General features: G+C 39.9%; 1 protein-coding gene across 2 annotated transcripts in view; it reads left to right on the plus strand.

Annotated features, from left to right (window-relative positions):
• The first annotated feature begins 1,111 nt into the window (after window positions 1-1,111).
• Window positions 1,112-18,301, plus strand: part of slco2a1 (solute carrier organic anion transporter family, member 2A1) — a 30,679-nt gene continuing 13,489 nt past the window's right edge. For both annotated transcript variants that reach the window (XM_056246317.1, XM_056246318.1), the window contains exons 1-9: window positions 1,112-1,241; window positions 7,976-8,113; window positions 8,931-9,093; window positions 10,502-10,717; window positions 10,804-10,902; window positions 11,014-11,150; window positions 12,412-12,487; window positions 16,147-16,311; window positions 16,506-16,713. In XM_056246317.1, the coding sequence (XP_056102292.1) occupies window positions 1,182-1,241; window positions 7,976-8,113; window positions 8,931-9,093; window positions 10,502-10,717; window positions 10,804-10,902; window positions 11,014-11,150; window positions 12,412-12,487; window positions 16,147-16,311; window positions 16,506-16,713 (1,262 nt within the window). In that variant the 5' untranslated portion in view covers window positions 1,112-1,181. The remainder of the gene's footprint in view (window positions 1,242-7,975; window positions 8,114-8,930; window positions 9,094-10,501; window positions 10,718-10,803; window positions 10,903-11,013; window positions 11,151-12,411; window positions 12,488-16,146; window positions 16,312-16,505; window positions 16,714-18,301) is intronic.

Here is an 18,301-nt window from a genome sequence, read left to right on the forward strand (position 1 = left end):
TTTGACCCAATAGAGTGCAGAAATGAACAGAGACTCACACGGGCTCAGGTCATGATCGTCAGTATGACGCAGAAAGCATTAGAGTAGTCTATTATATGTAGGAGTGGTGGACTTTGATTTGGTCATAATTATACTTTGTAGCTTTGGTGCAGAGAAGCCTTTTTTTTTCATTTTCTTTTTTCATTTTTTCTTTTTTACATCCAGCTTTAATTGTGCTTTGGAATGTCATTGTAAATAACTTGTACTCCATATACTGTGAGGTGTCTGCCTGTAGTATCCCAAAGTTCATTGCATGTGACTTTATATGAAAGTGTTGTTAAAAACTATTGACATTTTGCAGCAGTAAAAGCAGTGGGAATCACTGAAGCACAGACAAACCACTTCAATTTAAAACTCTCAAAGACAGGTGTGTAATTATCTAAGCCAAGTTTTTAAGACAGAACTAAATGAATTGGGGAAAACATAGCCTTAACTCACAGGTAATGTAGCACTTAGCTCTCTCTGGTGTTGTATACCATTTATGTGTGTCAGATTTGCCAAATGGGACTCTTTTATTTGATTGAATATGTACACTAAGTAAACAAACATTTTCCTGTAGCTTTTAACAAATGTAATCAACATAAACTTCTATTATGATAGTTTCACAGACCATGATGGAAACTCGGGTTTATAGATAGGCTATTTAAACGCCCTCATTATGATTTTTTTAATGATTAAAATATTTTATGATATAATTTGATATAGATAACATTATTTTCTATAGATGAGTAATAAAAAAGTAATGTCAAAAAGCATTATTACAAATGCATGTTGAGTGTAAAAAAAGCCATGCGCACAAATAGAAAAGCAAAAGTAATCCTGTTCTCCTCTGTTATCATTAAATGGAATGTAATTAAATGATTTACGCTGTTTATGATACGTGTTTGCACAGATTCCTTACCGAGAGTGCAGTACGCCTGTGTAATATGAAGAAATGAACTCCGTGCTGTCAAATGGGGAGAGAGATAAAGATCACCAAAACAATCGCGCGTGGAGTAGTGGGCGGGGTCGAAGAGCATTGGGCGGGGCTCGTGACATCACTGATAATGGTCATATAATCCCCCATAGACGATCACCGAAGTGGAAACGTGTCTTGCTCATCCTTGCTGAAACAAGCATAACAACCAACTTCACCTTTCAACATGGACATATACGCCAAAGACATAAAGAAACCCAAGCCAGCGTTGTTTTGTAACATAAAGGTAAATTAGTATTATTGTTTCATGGTTGTTATTGTTGATTGTGTTATTGATAATAAGCCAATATTCATACAATATTAATATTAAGATATAAATATAATATAAAGTTATTATTTTTGTTCACTGTCTTTAGCAGACATCTTTTTCTAAATTGTTTAATTATCTCTTTAAAGACATTTTAAATGCACTTGCCGTTGTTGTTGATGGTGGTGGTGGTGATGTGACTTGCAGTGGTTGCACATTATATTATTATTTGTGCTGTCATAATTTTTAATTGTCTTTAGACTTTTAACCTGAACTTTAACACTCGTGAGTTCTTATGGCTTTATGTTTTATTAGTTCCCAGTCCTTTAATTAAAAAGAAATAAGATAAATCCTTAATTTTAATAATAATGTCTAATCTTGAACAGTAGTTTCATTTTATTGCCGTCGGGCCGCAGATTCAGTTTACCTAAATGCAAGACAAATAGACATAAAAATTATTTTGTCCCTTCTGCTATAGGTTTTTGTAATAAGTCAATGTGAGTTGTAGATTCCTGTGTAGTATGTATTTATCTAGGTGTTTCTTTTTACTGTTTGTATGGCTGTTGTTTTGTATAACATGTGTGTTATTTATGTCACATGCTGCTGCACAACAAATTACCCCTCGGGGTTAATAAAGACTTCTTGAACTTGAACTTGAACTAATACTAATGTATCAATGAAACTAGCCGGACATTGTGTGTGTCTGGTATATCTTATTTATCTCACACTTGTAAAGCCAGGTTGTTTGAAGTTTAATTCTCTGAATGTTTAATTGGAGGTGTTTGACAGCATAAACAGGTTTAGCTGTTTCTGACTGTCAGTGCAGATATACTTTTGTCAGTTTGAAGCAGCTGTGGATGAGGACCTCGGCCCAAGGGGAAGTATATATCTATCAGATGTTCTTGCCAGAAGCGATGCTAGTTGAAGTTCAGCATGAACTGCATTCATTCAAGTTTTACTCTCAAGCGAATGTCTGTGGAATGTAGGGCTATTAGGCTAAAATATAGTTCTGTCATCTTGCACATTGGTCTGTCATGCGTACGGCATTTAATTAGGCCTATGGTGTTTTTGTGTTTGGAAATTGTTTGGAGAAAGATCCCCTGACCATAGACTGTTTTGTGTTACAAAGTGGTGTCAAAAATATTTCAACTTGGCTTTGCTAGAGATTCATAGATTTATTTGTGATTGATAGCCTATAGCTGTTCATTTCTCCCAGTAGATCTTGACCATCGTTGCTGTTTATATACGCAGCAAAATATTCTGTTTATTGATGGCTCAACAACTCATTCGATCCAACTGAGCTCAATCTAACTGAAATTTCCATTTCATTAGAAAGGGGTGGTGTAGACCTGCAATAACTCAATGAGTAGGAAAAAAAAATCTAAGCATGTAAACGCTTGAATCTTCTCAGTTGGATTAAAAAAACCTTGACCAGAGATCTTATTAACTGGTCAGTGGAGTAAACTAAATATTTACTAAATAGTTGCTTAAAAAAAGCTTTTAACATATGTCAGATTTCCTTTTAAGGTAAGGCAAAAACAACAGTTGTTCATAGTAGCTCTGGTGACATTTTAGAGGTGATTGGTTAGGAAGACATGAGTGCACACATGTGAACAAAAATGTGAATCGGATTGCAAAATTTAGGGTTCATATAAAAAGAACTTTCAGAATATGAAATCAGGCTGGATTCAATCGGAAATTAGTGATCGACCCCTATCTTTGTGATTAGGCATTATAGAAAATTCCGTCTCTGAGTTTGTCTAGAGTTGGAAAATCCTTTAGACTCATCACTCCACCTAAAGTAACAGGAACTGCTGGCGAATCACTGTGACAAACCTGCCCAGAGGTTGTTTGTCAAATTAAGACGAGAAGAAAAAGTGTTTCACACCAACTTCAGATCTGTTTTTTTGTAATTGTGATAAATTGTTGGCATGTTACAAGCCAACACTGAGCAGAAACAATTCCAATGCAAATGGTTGTTTGTAATTACAGTAGCTAAGACAACTTGATATGACACAGATGCAAGTGTCTGCTTTGTTTGCTTTACTTCATTCTATGGAATTCCTTTTCGACCCCTTATTAGGGCACTGTCTGTTGTTGTGGTAATTTATTTCTAATGAATGAGAGTACACGTTTCACGAGAAGCTTTACACACTCTCCAAAATCCCAAAATAGACTATTGATGATCCACAGCCTTGAGTTGTGTGGTTCTTTTGAAAGTTACTGTCCATTTTGCTTCTCTACTATGACACACATGTGCTTACTTAGACTTTATGTGTGTTTGCAATAAGGGTGTGAGAGTGTTGTAAAATGGATTAAGCATTTGTGTCTATGTGACCAATGGAATCATGTTAAACTGACAGGTTTTTTATTCATATGTGTGTTTTGTTCTTCGGAATGAGTCAGGCAGTGATGACGTATGTTGAAAGAAGGTGTAGAACATGTTGTTCAGTGTACTAGGTCTGTTTACAATCCCTAAACCCCTTTTCAGATTGAAACTCATTTGAATTGACAGATAATACTGATATAGCATGTACCTTTCACTTTTTTGCTAATTTTTTCTCTATACATAATTACATAATTCTGTTCAAATCAGGGGAAAAAAAAGACATTGACATCTCAGCAATTTAGCCACCTTATTTTAGTTAAAGGCAGGCTGGGATTTCAAAACAACATTGTTAACTTGAACTTGTCATTAGAAATTGCACAGAGGGAATATAATTGATTTGGGACACAGGTCATCTTAAGGTTGCACTTGTTGACAAAGAAATTAGTAAAATTTTAAGAAAGACTGTCACATTAATCTTGCATTTTTCCCCTTATTCTACAATCCACTGATTTACTCTTGGCTTTATGTAATATTGTCATGCAATGGTTCATTTACTCTTTACTGGGACTTGTTAAATCTGAATTGCATGATTCTGGAACAGCTTCTATAAAATGTTTCAGTTGATTTCATTGGATTGTTGCTGTGAAAATCTGTGAATTCAAACATAGCTAGCAAATTCATTTCTCAGACCTGAACTTGAGAGACATGATTATTTTGCAGTCATTATTAAACTATGTTTGTCATCACGAAATGAAATGTATCCGTATAATATGAATAGAATACAAAGTTGGATTGTGCTTGTTTCAACCCAAAGTGAAACAGCTCCTGAATGTCCTGTTATTTTTGTAGCTGTGGTGCACAGGATGGGCAAAAATGATCGGGACATTGGGCTTGTACTTTTTGACTGTTTAAGCTTTATATCCTGAGGAAATCCGAAAATGTCTGCTTAATGGCTCCTGTAACACGTGATAGTGGTGCAGCAATGCATGTAAGACATCAAACATCAAAGTCAGTTCTTCCCCTGATTCTCTTTACTCAGCAGGAGTCTTCTTCTAGCACAATAGCTGCTGAGGAAGGAGAAAAATCCAGTTCTGGACAGGCGACGGGAACTGCTTTTCAGCACGCTCATTGAATCTGTCATCATTGGTTCTCTATCTGTGGAGTTTGAATCACTCACTGTATCCTAAGAACATTAGGCCTGATCTACGATTTCAGTGAAATTCAAACATCATTAAAAGGCTCTGCTGATTCAAAACTAATGACACTCTATCAAAGTCCCCTAAAGACACGCAAGTTCATTTGCCGGTTATCTTTGTCTATCTATTTAGGCAATAGTCAAACAATCCCCATTCAATTTCTACCTTGAATGGGGAAATGTATTTGAATTCACTGAAATCTCCAAATTCGTTTTACAAGATTACAATTCAGTCATATAATATATTAAAATCTGACGGTATCATAAATTTTGCTTCTTAATTGATGAGACACACACCCACACACACACACACACACACGGTTCCATGGATGTTAAAGGTTCTTGATGAAACCATCAATTCCCATAAGAAACCTCTGGAATCAAAAGAATAATCGTGGTTAATTTAACATATTGACACTCCCAGTTTCTGTTAATAAAAAGTTTAAAAACAAGCAGCTTTCTCATAATTTCAGCAAAACATTTTGAAGAAATTGTTATACATTATGTGAGGGGCCTTCCAATGTTGTATTGGACAAGTCAAAAAGGTTGAGAACCACTGTTTACAGGCTAATGCAATGAAGAATAAATGAAAAGGTTGAAGAGAAAGTGAAAAACCAATGCCTCAATGGAAAAAGTCATTTGACTCTTTTTTTTTTCTTCTAATTTCCTAGAATGCATAAAGCAGCCTGCCAGGGCCTAAATGCATGAGGTAACAGCAGGACAAATGTCTGACAATAATTTTCTCATACACATAGCAGGATTTTTCGTTCTTCCAAAATTCCAAAAACGATTCACACATTGCTTCAATCCAAAACAAATACTTCAGCTTGCTTTGTGCTTACCCAAGGCTACTTTGTAATAGTCATTCACGACACGGCGAGTGATCAAACACGTGCCAGCTCTGCAAAAGATTTATGACTGCTTGGGGAGAACTATGCACTGATGAACCTGCAAGTTGTAATTTGAGTAGGAACTTATGGTCAGGTTATGCTGTACATGTGCTATTGCCTGCACTTTTGTTAAGGCCTAATAGCCATCAATATAGTAACATATGCTCTGATCATAGTACACCTACTGTACCACAGGGACACATATTGAGTAATGGCCTTTGGAGAAAGATTGCTCTTAGTGTTGGTTTATCAGAGAGTCTTTAAAAATCTATAAAAAAGAGAGATCTGTTCGAGCTTCCTTGTAACATTATATGTGAAAGGATACAGACGTGGCTGCTGCATGTCGAATAATTCAAGCTGAACCATATGTGGAACTGGCACTGGGGCGGAAAGAGGCACAGAGCTGCCATTCACACGTCTAACAAAGGCATTTAGTTGGGCTGCTTGAGTGGACACAGCCTATCAAAATATTTCCGTAATTAAAAGCCTATTCCCTGAAAAACAAGAAAGAAATCGTTGCAACTTTGTCAAAAGCAGCTATTATGTGTGCTAACAAACCATAAAGCCGAAGATTTAATGGGAGCATTAGCTGTTCTAGAAACCATCGAAAAGCATTTGAGAGCTGGCGATGAGGATGAGCAAAGGAGAGGGATTTATGTCTTGTGTTTGTTTAGGAAATCCAGTCCAGATCTCTACATGCCCTATCAGATTGCTTCATGCCTTTGAGAACTCTGCGAACTTTCCTCTGATTTTGCTCATGACGTCTTAGGCACAAAAAAGCTATATGGGAGCAGCTGCTTCTTTCTCAAACACACAAACAGGGAAACGTTCCAATTTATGAGCTTTAATCTCCACTGCATTTCTGGCTTATCGTCATCTCTTAAAGCATGTTATGAAACCTTACCTCTACTCAAATACTTCATGTATGATAAACTAAGGGCCAATTCAAATTCTCAGGCTGTTGCTGTCTGTCAGTGCGGTGTGAATCGGTCTTTAACTGAATTGACTTAACTTAAACACGTCCAAATAACTTGATTCATTCAAGTTCATCCTACCTGAAGTATTTGAGTAGAGATAGGCTAACATGTTTCAATCACATTGTTTTTATCGAGTAAAGTTAAAGTAAGATATTTAGACTGTATAAAGCTGGTAATAATAACACTAACAAGCTTAACATAGGTTTTCTTTTTAGGTAGTGTATTATGGTTACATTCATAGCCATGGTAGTTGCTTTTTATATTACAACAGTTTAATTCTTTTTAGAAGGTCCTCAACTCTATGCTAAGCTACATCTCACCACAATGGTAACCCCCAAAAAACATACCCTGGTAGTTATAAGTCACGATTAAACTGAAATTATTGTCTGTGACATACAAGTTATTATTGGAAAAGAAAAAAAATTATGGAGGGGATTTGGTACTGTCCTTCTTTTTTGATTGGATTTTGAAATGCGGGTGTTGCACTCAAAAATTAATGCAAGCTTGCAGTTAACTGATGGGGTTTAAGCAGACATGATTTGTGAAGTTGGCCATTTTCCCTGGAAGTTACGACATGACAGACATAAAAAATGAAACATGCAAGGAAACATTCATAATTAGATCTATAACATGCATTTGCAAAATAGCTGGGATGAATTTTCATTTCATGCCTACTATAAGAATGGTATAACTTTTTTCAAGGCTTTGGAAATGTACAGAAAAGTGTCAGATGGAGAGCAGGGACACCACTGATCCAGTTTTCCATTTTATGAACCACCTTGTTTTATCACTTATTTGCACAACGAGGAGCTTTTGGGCCAATGGCAGCTTTTAAAACAACAGTGTAAATCTTGAAGGTGATTTTAAGAGCTCTACATTTGGTTTAAACTATGTTGCCTTTTCCATGGATGGGTTAAAGGCAGAGGACAAATTCCGAGTATGGTTTACCATACTTGGCCTTCACATTACAAACCAAACACAAAGTGAACTCAGATATATTGTGAAATCAGTGTGGTTTAACATTCATGTTCTGAGGTGAGGCACTGAAGATCAAAGTCCCAGATCTCACTGTCTGAAGATATTTGGAAGGGAACTCTAAATTTAGGGAGTTGTTGTTTAGCTCCAGACGTGCTGTTTCAAATAACCCCCATGTGACACTGTAACAACACACTGATGAATGCACTTGCTCAGATCATAGAACATCAGGTTCCTTTATCATTGGAGAATGTTTAGTACACTTGATAGTTATAATTGGTACACTCACTGTAATCATAACCTGTATGTCTGACCATTCTTCACTTTCTTTCTCTCTCTTCCTGTAGTTCTTCGTGTTGTGTCATGGCCTGCTCCAGCTCACTCAGCTCTTGTATAGCTCTTACTTCAAGAGCACCATCACAACAATTGAAAGACGCTATGGCCTTGACAGCCTCTCTTCAGGAACCATCTCTTCCCTCCATGAGGTAAAGACCACTCCATACAGTCTTACAAAGAGTTTATGGCTTGGTGGTGGAAACATTGAAGTATTTAGATATTAACTTTTTGAAAACTGAATTTTACGGGTCAAGCCTTTTCATCACATCATTTTTCCTTCCCTTCACAATTAACTAGTTGTTGAATGTCCGTTAGTGTTACTATATTGTTGTATTGTGGTTTTAAGGTGACGTGATGTGTAAGGATACACAATATTAAAATTATTGCATAAACTAATCTACTTAAATGCCCATATTGAAATAAGCCTAATCATGGCTTAATCTAAGCCCTGTCTGTGAAACCAGGCCTAAGAGTGTTAAATTATTAGTGTTTTAAAGATTAGCTTTAAGTGAGCGTTAAATGACAGCAAAGGTAATCTAATGAAAAAAATAAGGGGAAATGAGCATGTGCAACAGACACAGATCTCAAATAAAGTGAATCCCTAATTATATAATATATAAGTCATAAGGTATTTTTATGATAATGAATCATGAAATTATTCACTTAAAACGGTTTACTCTGCGTAAAAGTAACGAAAATATTTTTCATGGTTTTAATTTTAGAAACGATAATAACCCTGCAACCAACATGGTATTTCTGATGTGGCTGGATGTCTAGAGAAGTCTAAACTAGTCAAGCTAGATAAAAAGGCTTTAGACTGTAGGATATTTAGAAATAATCAAAAACATTCTGCTGTTGTCTGGATGCTTTGTGTATTAGGTGAATAAGTGCAATAAGAAAAAAATACAGGCTGCTTTATGTGACTTGTTTTTCTGCATTTCCTTTTTTTTTTTTTTTTTTACTTAGGTAGGGAACACAGTGCTGATAGCGTTTGTCAGTTACATGGGTAGTCGGGTTCATCGACCTCGATTCATTGGACTGGGTGGCCTGCTAATGTCGATAAGTGCCATGATCTTAGCTCTACCTCACTTCCTGTCCCAGCCCCACACCTTTGACTCTGTCCTGCATGGTAAGTGTCATTCAGTCCATTAGCATCCATTTTTAGCTCAATGAAACCAATTAATGTGAATTTTACAAAGTGTAAAAGTTATTTGGAAATATACACATCTGTTGGAATGAGCTCTGCACTCTCTTCCTCCCCATTTTCTGTCTTAGTTTGTTTTTATGTATGATCATATTGTTTCATGCCCTGAGTAGAGGATTTTAGACTCTAAGCTCATCAAAATGATAATATCACTGTATTCATAAAAAAAAGGCTCAGGACACTTTGAAGAAAACCAGACACAACAAAGTGAGGATCTAAAATAATAAAGCTGAATGATAAACATCAGCTTAGACGTAACAGGGTATGCAGGTCTACAGGAAGTTGCTGCCGAGAGACTTCTTAGACAGGGTTTAGCATTAGGTTGGGGAAAAAACATGAAGAAATAAACGGATTGAGGTTGAAAAGGGAGAGGATAGAGAGAAAAAAGGAAAGAGATGAGGACAAAGGAGTGGAGAGATACCGTAGAGATAAGACCACCTGATTGATCAGACTGGAAAGAAAAACCTGGAATTTACTCCAAGAGATAGTGATTATCTCCCTACAATTTCCTTAAACCTTTTATTTTTGCTTCATTCTCCACTTACCCTATTCTGCCTGCAGATACTGTCATTTGGACTTATACATTACAATATTACGCAAAGGTTAAAGGAAACTTACATAGTCTTTAAATCCATGTTTTTCTTTTTATTTACTCACCCACGTTATTTCAAACCTGTATGCCTTTCATTCTTCTGTGAAAAACAAATGTACTGTAGAGTGTTCAATCTGCTCTTTTGCATACAATGAAAGTCAATGGTGTCCATGGCTGTTTTTTTTTTTTTTGGTCTCCATAAAAAGACCATTCTGTAAAACAGGTTGCATCGCTTCCAGTTCATGTCTTTGTGCTTTGTCAAATATAGAGCTGTTTTACTCAAGATACATTCAAAGCAGCGAGCAAAGATTAGGATAGCTCCATTGCATATGCAGATTATGTAAAACTTTTTTTATTTTTCTTCTTCTCACTAACATTTAGATATTTAAATCGAATTAAAAGGCAACAATAAAAGCAACTAGCTAGGTGAGATGATTGCCTTAAAAGTCCATTGATTCCGGCATCAGTTTGTACTGCCATTAACACTTTTTCCGACAAGCGAATGCAGACCCGTTTTCCTTTTTGTTCAACGTAACATTCGGCATAAAACTAATTGTGTGGACAAGAGCAGCTTGGACAACCCTCAAGTTTTAAGTGTAAAATGCAGACCATAGATATTTTGTCCTCATCATTCTAGTAAACCTTTACTTAACATTTTACTAAACACAAATATCTGGATGGCTGATGTGACTGATAGTTTTTGGGATGAATGTTTTGTATTTCTGTGTTTTAATCCAACAGCGAGCAGACAGGACATGTGTGATGTGCGTGGGAATGCAACTGGTGCTGAGGCTTGTGGTCAGGAGGATTCACAGAAGCTTGTGGACACCAGTAAATTTTGGGTGTTAATGGCTACGGCCCAGCTGCTTTTCGGAATCGGTTCTGTCCCCATCCAACCTTTTGGCATATCTTATATAGATGACTTTGCAGGGGCTGGGAATTCACCTCTCTATATTGGTACGTTTCGTTATTTTACAAGAGTTTTGAATGTTCATTGAAAGGACTGTTAAGATTATTGACATTCCTGTTGTTGTATGTTGCAGCTATTCTCTTTGCTTTGTCAGTGTTTGGGCCTTCCTTTGGATTCCTCCTGGGCTCTGTGGTCTTGCGTATTTATGTGGATGTGGACAGATCCAGGACAGGTTTGTTTACCCTTTAAATGACAGCAACAACTTATTCCTTTTCTTTATGTTAATGTTAATTGTAGACAGCTGCAGTGTTGCATGTTATCTACAGTAGATTCTTTCCTCTAGGGAAGGCATTGGAGTTGACCCCTACTGACCCTCGCTGGGTTGGTGCATGGTGGATGGGTCTGCTCATCACTGCTGGAGGTCTTGCTCTCACCTCAATCCCTTACTTCTTCTTCCCCAGATCCCTTCAAGTAGAGAAGGTCAGTCATGGTTTTGTTTTAATGACAACCTAACACTTCTATGGCACTGATTATTGAAACATTGCAAACTTGTTGCTCCTTTTAAATAAGGAAGGGTTGCTATAATGTTCTTTTCTCTTTATTTAATCAAATTGATGACAATAAAGCACTGCATTGATATTTCGGTGCAATACCATTCAGTACATCATATAAATTAAAATACATATTAAACCTAATTCAAACAGAAATACACTATCGTTCAAAAAGTTGGGGTCGGTAAGATTATATTATTTTTATATATATTTTGAAATAACATTTTAATATTTTTGACATATTTTAAAATGTAATTTATTCCTGTGATTGTAAAGCTGTATTTTCAGCATCATTACTCCAGTCTTTCGTGTCACATTATCCTTCTCGAAATCATTCTATGCTGATTTGGTGCTTAAGAAACATTTCCTATTATCATCCATTTTGAAAACAGTTGTGCTGTTCAATATTTTTGTGGAAATGAGAACTTTTTTCAGGATTCTTTGATGAATAGAAAGATCTAAAGAACAGCATTTATTTGAAAAATGTTGTAACAATGTAAAAATTCTTACTGTCACGTTTGATCAATTTAATGCATCATTGCTGAATAAAATATTAATTTCTTGCTTATTGACGCTAAACAAACGGTACTGTATAATATATACCAAACAAAAAGAAGAGGTTTATTTTAATAATATATATATTTTTTATGTGGTTTCATATCTGTCTCTACTTTTTGTGGAGCATTTTATAAAACATAAACTCAGATAAAATGGGCCCTCATCTTGTTGGTTCTCTTTATTCTCTTGTTGGTTCTCTTTAGTGTCCCAAACATGATTTTCCACTTTCATCACCCAAACTCAATAATAATAATAATAATAATAATAAAATAAATAAATAAACTTGAGATAATTTTCCCCATTTGAGCAGATGCTGTTCGAAGCTACACACAGAAGCTTCCAATGATCTCTCCACCGTATGGCACATTTATATAAAAAAAGAAAGTAAAATAATGTTAGAATAAGTGACAAGCCACAAGTGGTCTCTCTTGGTTAAAAAATAAAAAGGAGTCAGATGAATAATTCATAATAAAGGTTTTCTATTTTTTACATATTTTAAAATGTAATTTATCCCTGTGATGGTAAAGCTGAATTGTTAGCATCATTACTCCAGTCTTCAGTGTAACATGATAATTCAGATTCTTCTAATATGAATCATTCTAATATGCTGATTAGAAAGTCTTCTTTTGCAGTCTTTTGAATTGGAGGGTGACATCATGAAAGAAGACCCCAAGAAGCCAGAGGGCTCCATGCTGGATTTCTTTAAAAGTGAGTCCACTCTAACAGGTTCATTATGCATTTAGAGCAAGAATAGTAAGACCATTTTATTAGTATAGTTATGGCCATAACAATAGTTTACGTACAGTTATAAATATAGTTCCCTATCAGTCGGTCACTCTCGGCGTGCGTCATGACCGACGAATAGGAATCTCGCTAGAGAGGCTAATCTACTTTGAGTGAAACTAAACGAGCCAATGCACATTGGCGTGCAATCATTTGCATCAGCTGTTCAGCCACGCAGCTCGGGTATATAATGAGTGTAACGGGGTTCAGTTGTTATGGGAAGAAGGAGGCGGAACCGGCGAACTTTCAACAAGTTTAATAATAAAATAAACAAATACAAAATGAAAGTACACAAAAACAAAACACAACATAAGTTCAGACCTGTTCCTCTCTCGATCTGCACTGTCGTCGCTCCTCCTTTTATGCTTCCGCTCCTCCGTGAGAGATACGAGACCGGTGCGTCTCACAGGTGTCGCTCATTATCACTCATGCCACCGGCCTCGCGCCGTCCTCTCACGTCCCTCGACCTCGTCCTGCTCACCACAATGAGCAGCAAGTGCAATTGCACTTCAGCTTTTTGCTTCGGAGCCAAGCACTTCGATGCTGTGTTCTCTACAAACAGAGTGTTTCAAGACGAGCGAGCTCTCAACGGGACCTCTCCAGACTGGTGCGGGCGATGCGTGATCTCTCTCTCTCTCTCTCTCTCTCTCTCTCTCTCTCTCTCTCTCTCTCTCTCTCTCTCTCTCTCTCTCTCTCTCTCTCTCTCTCTCTCTCTCTCTCTCTCTGTCTTTTTTGTTTTCTGTTGAGCAAAAACAAAAAAGCTGTTTTTTCAGCTGGTAAGGTGCGCCGAGAGAGCGCTGAAAGGCTGTTTTCACGGCTGGTAAGATCGCCAGCAAGAGAGATAATGTTTCTGGATGCGGTCGTTACCTGGGATCACGGAATGGTCACGAGCACTGTATCACGTGTCTGGGCATTGAACACGCTGAGGCAGCGTTCGTGGATGAGTCATGTACCCATTGTGGGAAAATGACCATCTCGGAGCTACGGTCGAGACTCTCGTTCCTGCAAAGGGGCAGAGTCCCTGCGCCTCCGCTGCGATCTAAGCCCGGTCAGCTGGCTGCCCCGCCCGTCCAAGCCCCCGCCAAGAGAGGCGGCAAAGCCAGGGGTAAGCGGCCCTAGGACGTGGACCAGTAGATGGATGGGACTGCTCTTCAGGAGACGCTGACCGCACCGCTCCCTCCCCCGGAAGAGGGCTGGGTGGAAAATCTATTGTTCCCTTTTATTTGTGTTCCCGCCGCTGACCTTAAAACCAGCGGTACCCACATTTTCAATGAAAGAGCAGTTTGGCCCAGAGAGCAGTGGGAGGAGAGAATCCTCACCACTCTCATCTATCCTCTTCTATCGCCAGTGGGCAGCAGCGTGCTGTTCGAGAACGCATGCAAGCTGCCTCCTGCGCCTCCTGCCCCGTGGAACCAGGTAGGTGTTACAGAGCACACTCAGACCCCGCTACGGGCCGCCTCCCAGAGAGAGCATCCCGAGCCGCGTCCCTGCATTCCACCTCACTGCCCCACCCAGACCCTGCTACGGGCCGCCTCCCAGAGAGAGCCTCCCGAGCCGCGTCCCTGCATTCCACCTCGCTGCCCCACTGCGGGTACACTTTGGTCCCTTTGCTCCAGCATGTACGGCCTCTGCGAGCCTGGTTAGCGCTCCCCAGTCTGTCTCGCTGGCTCATTCGGACCATCAGGCTCGGCTATGCGATTCAGTTCACCCGGCGTCCCCCCAAGTTTCGGGCCATCCACTTCACTACAGTGAGAGCAGCCGATGCCCATGTCTTGCAGGCGGAGATCGCAGTCCTACTGGCGAAGGAAGCGATAGAGCCGGTCCCTCCAGCTGATATGAGGTCAGGGTACTACAGTCCCTACTTCATTGTACCCAAGAAAGGCAGTGGGTTACGACCGATCTTGGACCTGCGAGTTTTGAATCGGAGTCTCCACAAGCTACCGTTCAAAATGATCACAAAGAAACGCATTTTCGAATGCATCCGTCCCCGAGATTGGTTTGTAGAGATCGACCTGAAGGACGCGTACTTTCACGTCTTGATTCTTCCTCGACACAGGCTGTTTCTGCGCTTTGCGTTCGAGGGTCGAGCATATCAGTACAAGGTCCTGCCCTTCGGGCTGTCCCTGTCTTCCCAGAGGATCTCTTTTCTCAGTATGGAGTAGGATTCGGTCGCACAGACCGAATCCTGTGAGGCACAGCCTCACAGAGGAACGCGCTCGGTCGGTGCTGAACTGCCTAAATACGTTCAAAGGTTCAAAGTACATGCTTCCGCTATTTCAGTATATCACAACCACATACATGTAGATGGGAAAACAGTAGGAAAGCACGACCTGGTCGTCAGGTTCCTTAGGGGGCGAAACGGTTAAATCCTCCTTGACCCCCCTCTATACCCTCTTTGGACCTTTCTCTGGTGCTTCGAGCACTTCAGGATGCTCCCTTTGAGCCTTTGCAATCAGCAGACTTAAAGCTTCTCTCCATGAAGACTTTGCTGCTGGTTGCACTGGCCTCTGTCAAGAGCATAGACTGTAAAAAAAAGAGGGACAACGCCCCTTCGCTCTCTTCCATTGGTGAGAACTGAAGCCGCCAGTGTCCCGATATGGCGCTGACATCTTGGGACTTGAGTCTGCGCAGTAGCGATCTTGGGACCAGACCTGCACAGTAGTGAGCAGGAAGTAAAGCCGCAAAATCAACGCTCTGCCCTCACTCTCGCAGAATGCACTCTCCCTGCACTTTTTTTAAGTGGCCTATTTCTGCTCTGTTGCTCCGTTTTGCCCCAATTTTGATGTCTGTTGATTGCAGTACGACAAGAGGCTTGTTAAAATAAAGTAAATACAATCTCCTCAGTCCTCCGAAGATCCCGAAAAAAAAGTCTGTTGGTGCTTCAGTGACTACTTCGCTCAGATAACCTGTCAATCACAGCTGTTAATCATGACGTTACACCACCGTTTTTGTAGCATCACGTAACTAACTAAAAACAAACTTATTTTAAAAATAGACACTTGAACTTACATCAGCGTGATAAAAACAACAGCAAATGACAGAAATCACCTTTGGAAAAAAGATATTTGAAGTGTAATCGCTGATGCAAATGATTGCACGCAATGTGCATTGGCTCGTTTAGTTTCACTCGAAGTAGATAGGCCTCTCTAGCGAGATTCCTATTCGTCGGTCACAACGTACGTCTCCGTTCCCTCCTTCAGGGAATGAGGGTTACCATACGTAACCGTTGCCGGAGACGTTGACATGGGTAATTGAAAATAAAATCAATTGAAAAAAATTCTTAGAAATAACTCAATAACAAATATTTCTGCAGTCCTGTGCTGTTGACAAGGCATACGTGTGTCTTGTCTCTTGAGTCATACAGTATGCTCAGGTTGTTACTGTAACAGGATCTGACAAGTTCTTATGAATATACCTGCCTCCAGGGCATGATCATGTCTTCATTCATGTGTACTCAGTTCAAAACTGATTTCCTGCCGTACACTCATATATACAGTATATATATAACTTTTCATGTATTAATGAATCAAAGTAATATGTAAACATCTGTTTCTTTCTCTTGTGGTCTATCTGTGTTTTTGCAGTGTTCCCTAAGATGTTCGTCAGGCTGTTGCTAAGTCCTCTCTTCATGCTGCTGGTTCTGACCCAGTGCTGTTTCTCCTCTGTGATCGCTGGACTTGCCACCTTCCTCAACAAGTTCCTGGAGCGCCAGTACAGTGCCACTGCAGCCTACAGCAGCCTTCTTATTGGTCAGTTGACATATTATAATAGAATACATTATATATGAGTACAGTTTTTGGAGAAACGTGGCCCTAGTCTCACTGACATTGCTGTGTACAGTATATTTAGCTAAAATATGGCGTAGTCCCCGTGATTTTATACTGAGAAATATCCCTTATGAATATCTGTAAATATCTGTGAATGAATCTTTGTTTTCTCTCAGGTGCTTTAAACCTGCCGGCCGTTGCCGTGGGGATGGTGCTCGGTGGTCTGATTATGAAACGCTGGGTGTTGTCATTCAGAGCCATTCCACGTTTCTCTGTTGTAATGCTCACCATCTCCGTCTTCTGCTGTGTGCCTCTCTTCTTCATGGGCTGCCCCACACAAGATGTTGCTGGTGTTTACCCCAAAACATCTAATGCCACCAATGGGTGAGTTTCACAGGATGCTCTTTTGAGTTGGTTTTGAGGAAATATTTTTTTACAATCTAGATAGAACTAATAAATCCGATCCCGAAACTGATCCTGTTTCTGTTTTTCCTTTAAATCTGACAATTCTTCAAATCAAAATAGTTACCAAAAAAAATCAATCCTACTCATCTACAATGAGGGGATCCGTGGGGGTCCGAAAACCAGTCAGTATCTAGTGTGACCACCATTTGCCTCACGCAGTGCAACACATCTCCTTCGCATAGAGTTTATCAGGTGTTTGATTGTGGCCTGTGGAATGTTGGTCCACTCCTCTTCAATGGCTGTGCGAAGTTGCTGGATATTGGCAGGAACTGGAACACGCTGTCGTATACATGTCGTAAACATGCTCAATGGGTGACATGTCCGGTAAGTATGCAGGCCATGCAAGAACTGTGATGTTTTCAGCTTCCAGGAATTGTGTACAGATCCTTGCAACGTGGGGCCGTGCATTATCATGCTGCAACATGAGGTGATGGTCGTGGATGAATGACACAACAATGGGCCTCAGGATCTCGTCACTGTATCTCTGTGCATTCAAAATGCCATCAATAAAATGCACCTGTGTTCGTTGTCCATAACGACAACGATAACATATGCCTGCCCATACCCTAACCCCACCCCACCGCCACCATGGGCCACTTAATCCACAACGTTGACATCAGCAAACCACTCACCCACACAACGCCATACACGCTGTCTGCCATCTGCCCTGTACAGTGAAAACCGGGATTCATCCGTGAAGAACACCTTTCCAAAGTGCCAGACGCTATCGAATGTGAGCATTTCCCACTCAAGTCAGTTATGACTACGAACTGCAGTCAGGTTGAGACCCCGATGAGGACGACGAGCATGCAGATGAGCTTCCCTGAGATAGTTTCTGACAGTTTGTGCAGAAATTCTTTGGTTATGCAAACTGATTGTTGGAGCAGCTGTCCGGGTGGCTGGTCTCAGACGATCTTGGAGATGAAGATACTGGATGTGGAGGTCCTGGGCTGGTTTCGTTACACATGGTCTGCGGTTGTGAGGCCAGTTGGAAGTACTGCCAAATTCTCTGAAACGCCTTTGGAGACGGCTTATGGTAGAGAAATGAACATTCAATTCACGGGCAACAGCTCTGGTGGACATTCCTGCAGTCAGTATGCCAATTGCACGCTTCCTCAAAACTTGCGACATCTGGATCTGGATCTTGAAGCTCGCTCTGTGAATTCTTCATACCAGAACGAGGAACTCATGCTTTCTGAGTCTGATTTTGAGGGGTTGGATGCAGATAAGCAGGCGGGTGCCTCGGCAGAGCAGCTTCCTCAGTTTACCACTTTTGAGGAACTGCTTGATGTTGTCACTTGTGCTGTTGCCAGACGAGGGGCAAGTGATTGTGGGTTCAAAATGGCGTTCTCACATCTGCACGAGTGCAGCATCCCAGCCGCTATCTCCCTGAGGTGACCAGATTGTGAAGGAAGCCATACTCTGCTCGTTTGCATATGCAAGCATCATTAACATACTCTTCTGTGGTCGTTATCCACAAGCAGGGCTACGAGGCGATGCCAAAGGT

Source organism: Rhinichthys klamathensis, unplaced genomic scaffold (assembly GCF_029890125.1).
Source record: "Rhinichthys klamathensis goyatoka isolate OS25496 unplaced genomic scaffold, OSU_Roscu_1.1 h1tg000036l_1, whole genome shotgun sequence".
NCBI lineage: Eukaryota > Metazoa > Chordata > Actinopteri > Cypriniformes > Leuciscidae > Rhinichthys > Rhinichthys klamathensis.